General features: G+C 45.8%; 1 protein-coding gene across 1 annotated transcript; it reads left to right on the top strand.

Moving 5' to 3' along the window:
• The first annotated feature begins 11182 nt into the window (after positions 1–11182).
• On the top strand, positions 11183–14060 carry Ripply1 (ripply transcriptional repressor 1). The gene is made up of 4 exons (XM_021154110.2): positions 11183–11385; positions 12305–12380; positions 12928–12992; positions 13457–14060. Exons 1-4 carry the CDS (start codon positions 11219–11221, stop codon positions 13746–13748), a joined length of 600 nt encoding a protein of 199 aa, XP_021009769.1. The 5' UTR covers positions 11183–11218; the 3' UTR covers positions 13749–14060.
• The last annotated feature ends 207 nt before the right edge of the window (positions 14061–14267 follow it).

The following is a 14267-nucleotide window of genomic DNA, read 5'->3' as shown; positions in this document are numbered from 1 at the left end:
CCTTCCTTCCTTCCTTCCTTCCTTCCTTCCTTCCTTTCTTCTTCTTCTTCTTCTTCTTCTTCTTCTTCTTCTTCTTCTTCTTCTTCTTCTTCTTCCTCACTTCCACCTAAATCAAGTCGCCAGGCACATGATGAAGCAAATACCTCTACCTACTGAGTTTGTTTGTAGAAACCCATTATACGTTTTTATTTTATTTTTAATTTTTTCATATATATTTTATTGGTTATTTTATTTACATTTCAAATGTTATCCCCCTTCCAGTTTTCCCCCTCCGCAAAGCCTCCCTCCCCCTCCCCCCTCTCCCTGCTTCTATGAGGGTGCTCCCCCACCCACCCACCCACAGCCATGGAGCCCATTTGGTATGTTTGTTTTAGGAGACAGGGCTAGCTTCAGTTTACAATCCTTCTGCTTCAGCCTCCTAAAGTGCTGACTCCAGGCGTGTGGATACCACACCTGGCTGCAATACAGTAATTTAGATCATCTTGTCAAGATGTTCTGAAATGGCATTTCCACTATCAGGAGTAAGTTCATTGGTTATGAAGACTGAGTGAAACCACTGGCTTTGTCCATGCAGAGGCAATGGCACTTTTCCCCGTCATGTTTTGTTTTGGTTTTTGTTTGTTTGTTTGTTTGTTTTTGGTGTTTTGTTTTCTCTTGACAAAGGCAACTAGTGGCTCTGCCTTACAAAAATCCATCCAACCTTCAGAATCTTAGGGGACCCTTTTGCTTTGGACCACACTTTAGGGTTGCTGTTCTAAGGCAAGGCTAGGAGGGAAGGGAAGCAATTTTTAAAATGTGCTGGCTCTAAGGAAGTGAGGAGAAAATGTCTACTTCATTCTCCCAGGAACTCGCATTTCTTACCCCTGATTTACCTTGTGTCTGAAGGTGGTAGCTGCTCCCTAAGGCTGTCTGCATCCTGAGATCTTACATGCTCTGTATTACATGGCCCAGAAGCCAACAAAGCATCCTGTCAAGGCCCAGGCAGCTGCCATTGGTGTTTGCCAGTCCATCCTGCTGCCCTGTGGCTCAGCTAGACTAGATCTGTTTGTCTCTCAGACCAAATACCTTGTGTCAAACACCTTTCTACTCACAGAGAAGGAACACCTGCCGTGGAAGCAATCCAAAGTCAGGCGCTAAGGAGGGAGGGTATAGGTTAGTCCCTATTCCCAGAACTCCTACATAAAGAAGCTTACTTCAGAGAAGACTAAAGGGAATGGAGCATACCCCTTCATAGGACGGGGCTATAGATAAGAGGCCTCTGGTGGAAGACAGCCACTCCTGTGGCTTGAGGGCTCCCTGGAGTCCAAGTGCATTCATCAAGGAGCTCATGGGTTAGGTAATTTCTTGTTATGGACATGAGGGAGGCATTTAGAGCACAGAGTAGTAATAATATGAACCAAGTGAGAGAACCTGTACAATGTTGAAGGTCAGACCAAAACTATAAGGACAAATCACAGGTGCCTGATCCCTTTTTGCCAGCCATAAATTGCTGCTGTATGTGCGGGAGCTGGACGGGAGCCAAGTATGGGAAGCCAAATCTGGCCCAATGTATAGAAACTGCCCAAAGGTGTGAGAGATGGAAAGAATTACAAGCAGTTGACCGACTCCAGTTTATTTCTTCTTACTCCAGCCTTGGCATTTTTAGTCATGGGAATTGGAGACCCAGAGAGATGAATTTATTTCATGCAAAGTCACCTAGATGATAAACTACAAGGAAATTCTTCTAACCTAGGAATTTCTAGGACCAGCACAGTCGAAGCTCTGAGTGTCCACAGTCATGGATGGGAAATGGGCATGATAACAAAGGGGAAAATCCACCGTGCACTGAGTGCCCATCCCACATCAGGCTGCAAGGAAAATGTCCACCCTGTTTTGCTCAGGCTTCTCTTACAGGCTTTTGAGGTAGAGATCGTTGGTATCCCTGCATGCAACTCTAACTAGAGAGCCAAGATTTTCCACTTGAAGTTTTCCTGCAGAAACGCAGGTGTAAGATAAGTGGGGCCTCGAGCCCAACGGCCACCAAGTCACTCCACAGCTACTTGACCCTTAGCCGATTAAACCTTCTGTGCCTCTGTTTTCTGCTTATCTTTGAGTGGAGACAATAATCCCTTGCAAGATTTTTTTATAAGGCATAAATGAAATACAACAATAAAATCCTTAACACACTGCCTGAGAGATACTGAGCATGGAAACCGGTTAACTATTGTGTTGTTGCCATTTTATTAGTTTTGCTAGGACCTGCCTCCCGGGAAGGCATCTGTCATTGCTTGCCAGTGTCTATAGCCAGGATCACAAGGGCCTGAAGATTAAAAAGACAAGAAAAAAAAATCGTACCACAGGGAATTCAACCCCATTTTCAGAAAGCCTCATGCTAGTGAGGGAAAGGAGACAATATTAAAAGGGCAGGGTGGAGAGGTTGAGACAGAAGAGACAGTCCTAGACCTGGCCTGTCTAAGTGCAGGTGGGAAGGAACGGTGGGAGTGACAATGACAGGCCCTCTCCATCCTAGCCTCCTCCTTACCCTCTTCCTTTGTTTTTCTAGGCCTCCACAGTCCAAATGAGGAGCAAATGGGGAGCTGCGAGAGGCTTTGCCAAGAGAGCAAAGCCACATGTGCCATAGCCAGAACTCATTGTATATGTGTGGGATGGGGTAGGGGACTACATAGTCACAAACTGTTCCCCAGAGGGAACTCCCTGTTCCAGCCACCTGAGAGGCCGAGTCCAAGATACGGCACATTTGGGACATTTGGACTTGAAGACAGAAGCCCCAGGCACCATTTGCTGTCTGTGCTTTGGGATTGGATCACGCTCACATTGTAGAGAAGGCCTTCGCTCCTCTTTCTGAGCAGCCTCTGCCCACCTTTGTCCTTACCTTCTCCACCCAGCACCCTTCACTGTGCATTCAGGCTTTGCAACCCCAGAACAGGATGCTGATTCAAGAACCAGACAATGTAATGATAGATTGGGTAGAGTGGGATGCAGTTTCCAGACAGGAAAGAACACTGGTGACTGGGACTTTCAGCTCAGCCTTCAGGGGCCCCATGATCCAGGCTTGCTGACTGAGGCACTTCCTGTGTCCCTGGTAGCTCCTTTTCTTCACTGGCTTCTGGTGGCTTCTGTTAAGAGCCCAGTGATGGAGTTCACAGCACAGCTTTGTCACTTTCAGCTCTTTGACCGTGGGCAAGTATTTAATCTCAACTGCAGAATGAAGCCTTTAGGAATACATTTCCTCCAAGTTTGCTTGTGAGGCTAAATTAAGCCCTAGATGTTTCACTGATGGTCTCTGCTCTTAGTATTTGTTCTGAGCTCCTTGTTCACACCAACATCACATCTCCATTTTGCCATGTCCTTTAAACTCAGTTCCATGCATTTTCTTCCTCACCTAATAGTTTTCTTTTGCCTACTGGAATCGACCATTCTATGGTTAAGAACAAAGAACTATGTGAACACAATGAATTACAGAATGACATGCACTACTTTAATGCTGACATTCTCTTTTACTGTAATTCCCAATAAGATACATACAATCCTCAAAGTCAATTCAGCACACAAATTGATCTACCTACCTACCTATCTATCTATCTATCTATCTATCTATCTATCTATCTATCTATCTGAGTAAAATAAAAGTTTCTCATCTTTGTCAAGTGGGATTCATTCTTTCTTCATTTTTATCTACTTTTGTGTTAGGGTCTCACTATGTATCTTTGGCTTCCTGAAACTCACTCTGTAAGCCAGGTTGGTCTTAGACTTACAGAGATCTACTTGCTACTGCCTCTTGAGTGCTGGTTCTCAACACGTGTGCTACCACATCCAGGTGGGGTTCCTCCTTACATTTGCTATTTCTTTTGGTAAACGCTGATCTCAACCTACCAAGTTGGTTTTGAAGCCTGCCGAAAGGCTTGGTTTGAGAACCACAGCCTTGGGAGAACCCCAATACTCTCTGATACACTCACTCCATTCAGAATGAGCATAAGATTTTTCAGTGGCTGGAAAGTATGAATTGGTTACAGATGAAAGTCCTGTTTGTGAAATAGAAATCGAGTCACTGGGAACTGCAGAGATTCTGAAGAGGCAGGCTGGACACAAATGACAAGAAAGTGCCATACAGAGGAGTTCGGCTTTTCCCCATAAGTAACTAACTGGGTGTTTCTAGCAGTTTGTAAGCAGAGGAAGATCACACACAGGACTGTTATAGGAAGATGATTGTACATTGGGCTGGCAAAGCTAAGTCAAGACAATCAGGAAGCTAGGTTGCTTCAAAAAGAATTATGGTTTTGGACTGTGGGTTTTAAATGATTAAACATATTTTCATGGATCAAAATGGAAATGATAATAACTTTTTTTTGCCAACAAGAGATGTTTGTTTATTCTTATAGCATAAAAGTCTGTGATTCAGGATTTGATAAACTTTTGGCAAGCACTTTTTTTCTCCATCCTACTGATTGGGGAAGTGTTTTCCCTGCAAAATGTTGTCTAGATGCTTGAAGAAGTAGGGGCCAGTTGCTGAGATTAGTTGAAAATAGCAGATGAGGCAGGACTCAGACTCTGAAATTCTTCATTTTCTTTCTTTAGTAATTAAATTTGTTCATTGGTAATTTAATGCATAAACATGACATATAACAGTTGAGGAGTAGCTCATTGCTGATGACTGAGATAAGGAAGGATGATAGTCTAAAATGACAATTACAAATTGCTCTCACTCTTCACCTTTTTGGGGGGGGCTCTCACCCATATAAACACCCATCCTCCAGAAATGACCCCTTTAAGCTTTGATTGTTCAACATGTGGTCAGGTATTGTCGTGGAGAATTGGGCCCTTCTGTTGACAATTCTGGCCATGTTAACCGTAGTTTCTGGTTCATCTCCTCAATGGGCTGAGCACACTCCTAGGATATAATGGCTTTACTAGGGAGCTAGAAAGCTGTATTGGATCAAGCAGGCATCACACCACCCAGTAGGGCCCAAGACCCAGTTCTTGATACAAGTTTGACTTTGGGAAGTGTTTTGAAACTTCTCAATCCAACCACTGAGAGGATTGTTAGCAGTTTGTCCAATAACACGTACTTTCTATCACACAGTCAGTTGAGAAATGGCTCATTGCTGTTGACCAGAATAAGGGAGGATGGATGATAGTCTAAAATGATGATTGGAATTTTTTTTCAACAGCTTATGAAGTACCACCCACTCATCAATTTGCTTTCCATTCTGAATGACTATTAAAGAGTCTCCAGTGAAATCTTCAGCAGTGTCTGCTCCAGTGATAAGAGGATTGGTTTGGATGGGTCGTTGTTAACTTCTGGTAACCAGTCATCACACTCCTCATCCTCAAAGCTCTAATCTGCTCTCTATAAACACTTTTAAGCAGCCACTGCACTGTATGGTTTTTGGTACTCCCTGGACTAAATATGTTGATGATGTTGAAAGTTGTCTTTGCTGCTCTACAATCATTTTGAACTTGGAGAGGAAAATCATTTGACTTTTTTTTTTTTTGTCTAACATCATCTACATAGTATAAAATAAGCATCAAGGGAGGGCCTTGTAGAGATGGCTCAGGGAAAGAACTGAGGCTGCTTATCCAGAAGACTCAGGTTCAATTCCCAGTACCCACAGGACAGCTCGCAGCCATGTATAACTTCAGTTCCAGGGAATCTAACGCTTTCTTGTGGCCTCCATGGGCTATGCATGTATATGCTGCACATGGAGGCAAAATAGCCATACACATTAAATAAAATATATGTTAATAAAACTAAACAAACAGCCAGTCATGGAGCCACATGTCTTTAATTCCAGCACTTGACAGGCAGAGGCTGGAGGATCTCTGTGAGTTCGAGGCCAGCCTGGTCTACAGAGTGAGTTTTAGGACAACCAGATTACACAAGAAGCCATGTCTCAAAACAACAAACAAACAAGCAAGCAAAACAACAACAACAAAAGAAAAAAATAAGAAGTCATAAGAAAAAGAAAGAAAGAAAGAAAGAAAGAAAGAAAGAGCATGAAAACATGCATTATAACATAACCATACTTACTTAGGAATGTCTAACATCAAATGGCAAATTTCAAATATGCAAAATCCAGCAACTTTTATAGCCACTCAAGGTCCAGATAAGAGCAGACAGAGGGAGCCATCAGTGAGTGGGAACATGGATGTGCTGGAGAAGGCAAATGTGAAGGGCAGTAAAACAGAAAAATTGACAGCACACAGAGACTTTAGATCAAGCGCTGGTTCAATATCATGTTGGCTATGAGATGTGAACACAGGAGGTTTGTTGGGGGAGGCAAATCCTTCAACTTTGGAATGAATGTGAGATGCCCACTGAGTCAATCCCAGGCTAGAAATATAAGTCTTGTTCTTTCACTCATTCAATAAATACTTATGAGAGCCACACTAAAAAGTTAACATCTCATTTTACCAAGTGGGAACATTAAAGAAATAAACTAGTATTCACCATCACCTTCACTTTGAAAATGAGATTATTTTATCACCCCAAACTAGGAAGGACAGCATCTCAGAATGAAGGACAGTTGTTACGAACTTAATAAATTTAAATTGTTGGAAAATTCTCCTAGTGACGTTTCTCTCATTTTACTGGGGTCCATTGAAAACATCACTGTATCACTTTGGATCTGAGGCTCAGTGAGTGGAGAAATGAGCAGAAGAACAGAGGTCGGATTCAAAGATGCTAAGCCAGGCCTGGCAGAGCATGCCTGGAATCTCAGCAGGAAGTGGAAGCAGAAGGATTCTGAGTTCCAGACCTGTATAGGCTACAGAGACCCTGACTCGATGATGATGATGATGATGATGCTATAGAGACCTTGACTCAAAATACTACTACTACTACTAATGATGATGATGATGACAATAGCAATAATAATAATTATAAACTGTGAGGTTCAATTCCCAGAAGATAGACAGGAAATGAGAGAAAGAAAAATGGGGAGTATCATAGAGGCCAAAAGTGGAAGAAAGATTTGAAACCTTAGCTCTTGGCCAACAGTATCTACTGCTGGGCATTGCCTAGCAAGGGGATTGACTAGAAAGAGGACCTACAGTTCAGAGAGTTCATCGAATTTGGCAATTGGGAGGTCATTGGTGACCTTTGTCAGTGACTTTTCACGGAGATAATGGGACTGGAGCCAAATTGCCATTGGCTGAGGTGTGAATGGGAGGCTGAGGAAAGTGTGAGTTTAGAAGTGAGGTTTTTCCTTTTAGCAGACTCGAGAGGGAGGGAAAGGACAGAGCATGGCAAGGATGTGGGGAGAGAAAGAGATGGAGGGAGAGAGTAAATTAGGGGAGGGAGCTCCCTTGTTTTAGGGAGTCACAAAAACAGGCAGTTAACACTCTGGTATAGGGAACCTGGGTTTTTCTGTAGGGAAGGAGGATACAGTCCTGGAGGGAGGGCACAGAGGAGGGTGGATGAGGCCAAGGCTCAGGAGAGAAGGGATTAGCCTTTAACAAAAGGGGCACCTTGTCCACTGTTAGGACAGGGTGGAGGGAGGGAAGGACTTTGGAGAGGCAAGTCAGTTTTGGGGGTTGGGCAGGGCACTGAGGTAATCCATCCTTGAAGGCCTCTGTTTTCTCAGGGAAGTAGGAGGAGAAGTTGTTCTGAGCAAGGAGAAGGGTGGGGCAGGAACATGGTAGGTTGCTGAAGGAAATTTGGAATGAGGCCCAGAGACACTTGGAGGTTGCTCTGGGGCCTTGACAAGGGAACCTGTCTGAGGTTGGTGGAGGGGTTCCGGTTTGGCAGAGGCTAATTGGTTTTCCTCCACCCTCTAAGCTGTGAGCCTTTTGGGGCAGAAGCCACAACACCTTCCTCTTTCTAGTCTATCTCTTTGCCAAGCAATATTTAACAAAGTGTTGGGCCCAGAGAGTGCTAGGACTCCTCTCAGGAATGCTGAGGAAACAATAACTGACAAAAGGCTGCACACTATAGTTGATAGAGAAAATAGGTGTCATCTAATTGCCTTTATTAGTAGTTGCCCTGTTTGGCTTCGGCTGATCTTTCCCGCCACCATTTTGACCTGCTCATTCCTGTTCTGTCCTAACTACAAGAGAGAGCAGTCAGGCTCTGATTATTTCCGTTCAGCAACAGGCCTCTGAATCCAACAACTGGGGCCAGTGCCTTTGTCTCCTCCACGGCTGGGGGAGTGTCAGAGCAGTTGTACTGGGAGACAGACAGAAGGCTCCCTGGGAGTTAGGTGAGCATGCTGGATGCTGAGTAGAAGGTGATACATGAAGCCTGCTTTGGGGAGGGAAGGGACTAGCTGAAGGGATACAGTTTTTAAGGTCAATGGTGGCATGGTGAATGACATAACTAAGTCAGGTTGAAATGACCTGGGACCTCCAGAGAAATACGTGCTCCCCTTGCCTTCCCTCTGACCTCCTTTGGATGGTGAGAGGTCACCTAGAGAGAGGTCAAAAAGATTCCTGGGGGTAATAATATGTCTTGGGTTCTGTCCGATTTTGCATGCTGTCTCTTTTCAGCCCAGTCTTTTTGGCTTTAGCTCTTCGTTCTCTCAGTCTCATCCCTCCTTTTAGCCAATTTCCATAGGATCCCCCTCTTAGAGCCAGCATCCAGCTCCAACTTAAAATGCAGCATCAGAGAGCTTGGCCCAGTCCTAGGTAGTGTAGCCCAATGGGCTCATTTCACTTCGTATAATAAACCGCTGTTTGTGGATGGAACATACAGTGCCAGGCCCTTAGGTGGTTGAACTGTTAAAAACAATTTACTTAGATTAATGAGTCTTCCTTTAGCTGCTATCCATAGGCCTCTCTGTCTTTGAAGTCACACAGGACAAGTATAATTCAGTGCGGTCCAATCCTCAGGTATTTCAAAATGGCTGCCACAACCCCAAGAAATTTCTTGTTTCGTGGATAAATGTTTTATATATACAGTTTTATTCATCAGTTAAAACAGACAATGTATACTGTTTTTAATATATATTCTTTGGATATGTATTCAATATATATTTGAACTTCTCTTGCATATGTAGCAGAGGATGGCCTAGTTGGCCATCAATGGGAGGAGAGGCTCTTGGTACAGGGGAATGCCAGGGCCAGGAAGTGGGAGTGGGTGGGTAGGGGAGGAGGGCGGGGGGGAGGGTATAGGGGGCTTTGGGGATAGCATTTGAAATATAAATGAAGAAAATATCTAATAAAAAATCAATAACTAAAAAAAAAAAAGAGTGAAAAGCATACGGTTGAGAAATATCCCTTAGGACTAACCCGTGCTGATAAGGAAAACATGTGGAATGTACAGAATGCACAGTAGAAAATGCTGTTCGGTTTTCTTCTAGGTAAAAGAAAGGATAAAGAACATATTTGTGTTGTAAAAACGTAAATGTCATGTTTTTCGCTAACTGAGAAGTTATGCAGCCTGCTTTCACCACGCCTTCCAGATCAGCCCCATGTCCATAGCAACTCAACTTTGTGTTCTCATCCATTTTTACTTTTGGGGTGGAAATTGTTTCAAAACATCATGCTATCATAAAGGAGGTAAAACTTCACCTTACTCTCTTACTCCCAGAGCCGACAGTTGCAGCATCCTTTCCTCTAACTAGCCTTTTTATTTTTTTTTTCTGTGCATTCTGTACATTCCACATTTTTTCCTTATCAAATGGGATTATCCTAAGGGATATTTTCAAAACTTTCGATGTTTTTCACTCTTGAACACATTGGCTGTTTACGCATTCTTCCACCAGAACATTCTTCCACCAGGACAGTTTTAATATGAAGTCGTTTTCTTTCTTTTTTCTTTTTTCTTTTTTTTTCCTCTTTCTGGGAATAAGGGTTGAAGCCTGCTGTGTGTTTGCTCTACCACAGAGCCATATCTTTAGCTCTGTCCTTAACTTTTTTTTTCTTTGCTGTACAGATCTGAATAAGGTCGGAAGTCACGCTGAGGGGCCCTCAGTGTGGTCTCCATAAGAAACCCTTGGACAAAATTCGTCACAGCATTTAGCATCCAGCTTTCACAAGTTTGTGCATTGATGACACGATTTTGACTATCTGCTTAGTATGTGATTACAAGATTGGCCACAATTAATAAATCTAACGGGTTTCCTATTATTGGACACTGAGGTTGTTTCTAATTTCTGACCATTACAAGCCAGGCTGTGATGAATATTCGAGACACTAAGTCTGGGCAGGTGCTGGCCACTGAGATCAGGAGAAATATTTTTGAAACCTCTAAGCATGAAGTGCTTGCCAGTTGTTGTAACTGGAAGCGTTTTGGCAAAGGCCCAAAAGCTGGCTAATGCCAAGGACTCTGCCTCAAACCTTTTGGCTCTCTAGGGTCACTAGTCATTACCCAGCTCTTTGTCACAGAGGGTTCAGGTTGGCAGGGCCTTGGGGACCCACTGAGCCAGCACCCTCGTCTCACGTGAGATGAGGCCTGGGATGGTCCTTTGGCAAGCCAGTGCTGGGCAGAACCCTCCCAGTCTCCAGCACCTGGGCTCCTAAACTAGAAACTGAGCTGTGGCATTTGGAATCTGCCCTGCAAACTCCCTGGGCCCGCTCTGCTCCCCACACCACACCACTCTCAGCGGAGGCGGTGGAGGGGCTTAGGAACTTTTGCAAGTCAATTGAGCAGGGAGAGGGGTGGGGAGGGCATTGAAAAGATGACTTGAGGTTTACCCGGCAGGAGACTGGACAGGCCCCACCCAGAACCCTTCTTTATCCTAAGCCACGTGACATACTTCGTGGCAGTGACCCCGTATCAGGGACCACCTGGCAAATCTCCTTGGGATTTGAGCTGAAAGAGCTGGTGAGTCTGTCCCTCTTCTTTTCTCACTGGGAACCAGCTTTGCTAAAGGCTCTTGTATTCAGCCTTCTGTCCCAGACAAGCCTGGCTGCCTTTGGGTACTAATGAGAGCCCCTCCTTCCCACCTTGGGTCCTGATCGTGCCTGGGGAATTCACACAAATGGTGTGAGATTTGTCTCATCTTTATTTTCCTTACTGACTTGGAGCTGTAGCAGACCCCTCACCTCCTCCCCAGACCCTGTTTACTCAACTGGGAGAGATTTCACACCCAAGAACACAGCTCTCTCTCCAAGATCCCCCTCCCTAGATCTTTACCAGCATCCCTCATCCCCCATCCTTGCATTGCCTGAATAATTGATGAGTCAAGGCAGGGCTTATAAAAGGGTCTCTAGGGGAAAAGCCAAAAGAGTGCTGAAGGTTCTGAGAACTGGAAGAGCTGTCTGGCTTGGTGTCCCAAGGATGGACCCCGCTGCCCCTCCTGCTGCTGCCCCTCCAGCTGCTGCCCCTCCTGCTGCCCCAGCTGCTGACCCTGCTGCTGACCCTGCTGCTGCCCTCCCTGGCCAGGCCTTGGCCCAAGCCCCTGCCCTAGCACAAATCAATGGACAAGAAGGTGCTAGGAATGAACGGTAAGTGGAACTTAGCCTTTGACAGTCTGAACCCAGGCTTAGGGAGCTGCGGGCAGGAGAAGGTGTGATGCCCATGGTGGTGTCTGGTTCTCTTTGAAGGGGAGCGACAACAGAGAACCTCAGCCCTCCTTCTATACCTTTGGCTGGAGAGAGAGAGAGAGAGAGAGAGAGAGAGAGAGAGAGAGAGAGAGAGAGAGAGAACATTGCCAAAGCTGGAAGCCAAGTAGCCTGAGCTTCATAGGGAGTCCATACAATTCACTGAGGGTACAGGAGAAGCTACTGTGGAAGCTAGGCTTAACACAACCTGGACTATGGGACCCAGATGGTATAGCAGGTAACATAGAGTGACAGGGCCAAAGTCTGAAGAGGCCTTTTGTTGGGGGGTGGGGGTGGGGTTGCTGCCTCTGTCCTGAGCATGCCATGTTTGCTTTTCCTTGCCTCTGAGAGTCTAGAGGAGAAGCAACAGGCCCAGGAGTATTCTAAACCATTTCTCTAGTTAGGAAGATGGCAGGGTTCTATTCTCAATTCTTTGATATCGGAAGCTGGCAGTAAGATAGATCCTCCCTATACGGCAGGCATTCTCTTCTTCCAAACATTTCATGTTCACATTCAATCAACATTTGCTCAAGCCACTCCTTGCACAAGGTAGTGTACTAGGGGTTGGCTAGGGGCAGATGTGCCCATACATATCTTTCATCTTAGAAGGGCTCCATCAGACAATGACAAAGCAGTGGGGTAAGAGCAGCGATGACATTGTTAGAGCAGAGAGGAGGGTATCTGTCCCAGTCTTGGCTCAGTTGTCAGGGGACCAGAGGAATCCTGGAGCACATGGCTTGTGAGTCAAACCTTCAGATGGTCACATCTGCGATCAGAGGAAGCCTGTGTTTACGTCTTGTACCAATTTATCTCTTTGTCACAGGGCAGCTTATCTTTGGAGACCCTGGCTGTCCTCTATAAACGACCAGCCAAGGCAGGCGAGGAGTCTGGTGGACTGGGTGAGTTTGATGCCCTGTGACATGTTTGCACAGACACTTACAGCCATGTCCCTTCTCAAAAATCCCCTGACTCCAGTCCCAGGATGGTCAATCTGGGACAGCATTTTGCCAACTCTGCTAACATTTCATCCCCACAGTAGCTCTAGGAGGAAGGCAGGACCAAAGTTTCCATGACAAATGAGAGTAGGAGATCAAAGCATAGCGTGGGTAAGGGACCTGGGCTGGACTCAGTGTATTATGGAGCTGGTGCTGGGATTCAGGTCCCTTGGTACCTTGCCTCAGAGCTCACTTACTCTTCTCCCTGAATGTTTTGTCCTCTAAGAGAACTCTGCCCCCTGTATGGCCTCCAAATGGGCACTGAAAGAAAACACTCCCCAGGACTTGTTTTCAACCAGCTCGAAGACAGACCCCTTGCTGTAGGGCAGGGCTGGAAGGTGGCTGGATCCCAAGGCATGCCTAAAGCATGGAGATTGTCAGAACCTGCAGGTTTCTGACTTTTGCTATGGGAGAGGCAGTTAAGCAGCATGCTTGCTTTTGCTTTGGACAGGCTGATAATGGGGCGACAGCGGCTGAGGCTGCCAAGACTGACTCTGATTTCCATCACCCGGTCAGGTAAGCTTCTGGCGTTCAAGTTCAGACTATGACAAATAGCCACAAGCCCTGCGTACGCTCATGACAAGGCCATGATGCAGGAGGAAAGAGGCCATGCGACTTAATAGGCCAAAGTGACTTGCCCCTGAGGCCCTCCCTGTCCCTGAGCTCTCAGAACGAAATCCTGTGATTCCAACCAATGAAAGATCCCTTAGTAGGAAAAGAGGCACTGGAATGACGGAGCTGTTAGTGAGGCTGGCACTAGAGTTGTGAGGCTTGGGGGTGACTCACTCTACCACAGTGGTAGGCCTGTCAGAGGTGATGTCCCTTCCGGGAACCATTTTGTAGCTAAAGCTCCTTCTTCCTTTCCCTCTCAGCCTTTCACTACAGCTAGTGACTGGCTTTGGCTTCTTTCTTGGCCCTACCGGCCCTTCTGCATTTGAGATTTGCCTAAGGTAGGTGCCCTGTTTCTTCTCTGTCCACAGGCTCTACTGGCCTAAGTCCCGCTCCTTTGACTACCTGTACAGTGCTGGGGAGATATTACTAAACAACTTCCCTGTCCAGGCCACCATCAATTTATATGAGGATTCTGACAGTGCAGACAATGAGGAAGACAAGGAGGAGGATGAGGAAGAGGAAGATGATGAAGAGGAAGAGGAAGATGAAGACAAAGATATCAATGAGAATGAACCAGAAGTGTGTATGGGGGTATCAGAGGCCACAGCACATAAGGCCACAGCTCATTCCCCTGACCCACACTCGACCTGTCCAAATTGAAGCAATCCCAGTTATACTTGGCACTTTTCCAAGGCCATCGATTCGCCAAGAGTCTCCAGACACAGCTTTTCTGGATTGAAACCAGTGTCCTCAGGCTGTCTAGCTCCCCCCTGGCTTTCCTGATTGGCCTGCAAGTCTAGGCCTCTGGCATGCTCTCCTCTGGGCTGCTCTTGTGCCAACAGTAGGAGGTTCTTCAGGCCTGGGAGGGAATAGGGGAGGCTTGATTTCTGAAGCCCTCATGAAGTAGAGCAGGAAGGATGCCCTTATACAAGAGAACAGTCACTCCTCTGGGCCTTTTGAGTTTTCAAAGACACCAACACCAGTTCCAAGCAATGTTAAGGCACCTGGAGGGAAGGAAGGGAAGGAAAGAGAAGGAAAGGGTAGGGTAGGGAAGGAATCAGAAGGGAAGGGAAGGGAAGGGAAGAGAAGGGAAGGGAAAAGGCACCTGAAGAATCTGCTTATCTGGGAACCTGCATCCCACTTTGCCTGCTATTCAGTTAGTCTGGGTATTGGCCTAAG

The sequence above is a fragment of the Mus caroli genome, chromosome X, assembly GCF_900094665.2.
Source record: "Mus caroli chromosome X, CAROLI_EIJ_v1.1, whole genome shotgun sequence".
Lineage (NCBI taxonomy): Eukaryota > Metazoa > Chordata > Mammalia > Rodentia > Muridae > Mus > Mus caroli.
The sequence above is the reverse complement of the archived record's forward strand: the minus strand, read 5'-3'. Positions and strand labels throughout refer to the sequence as shown.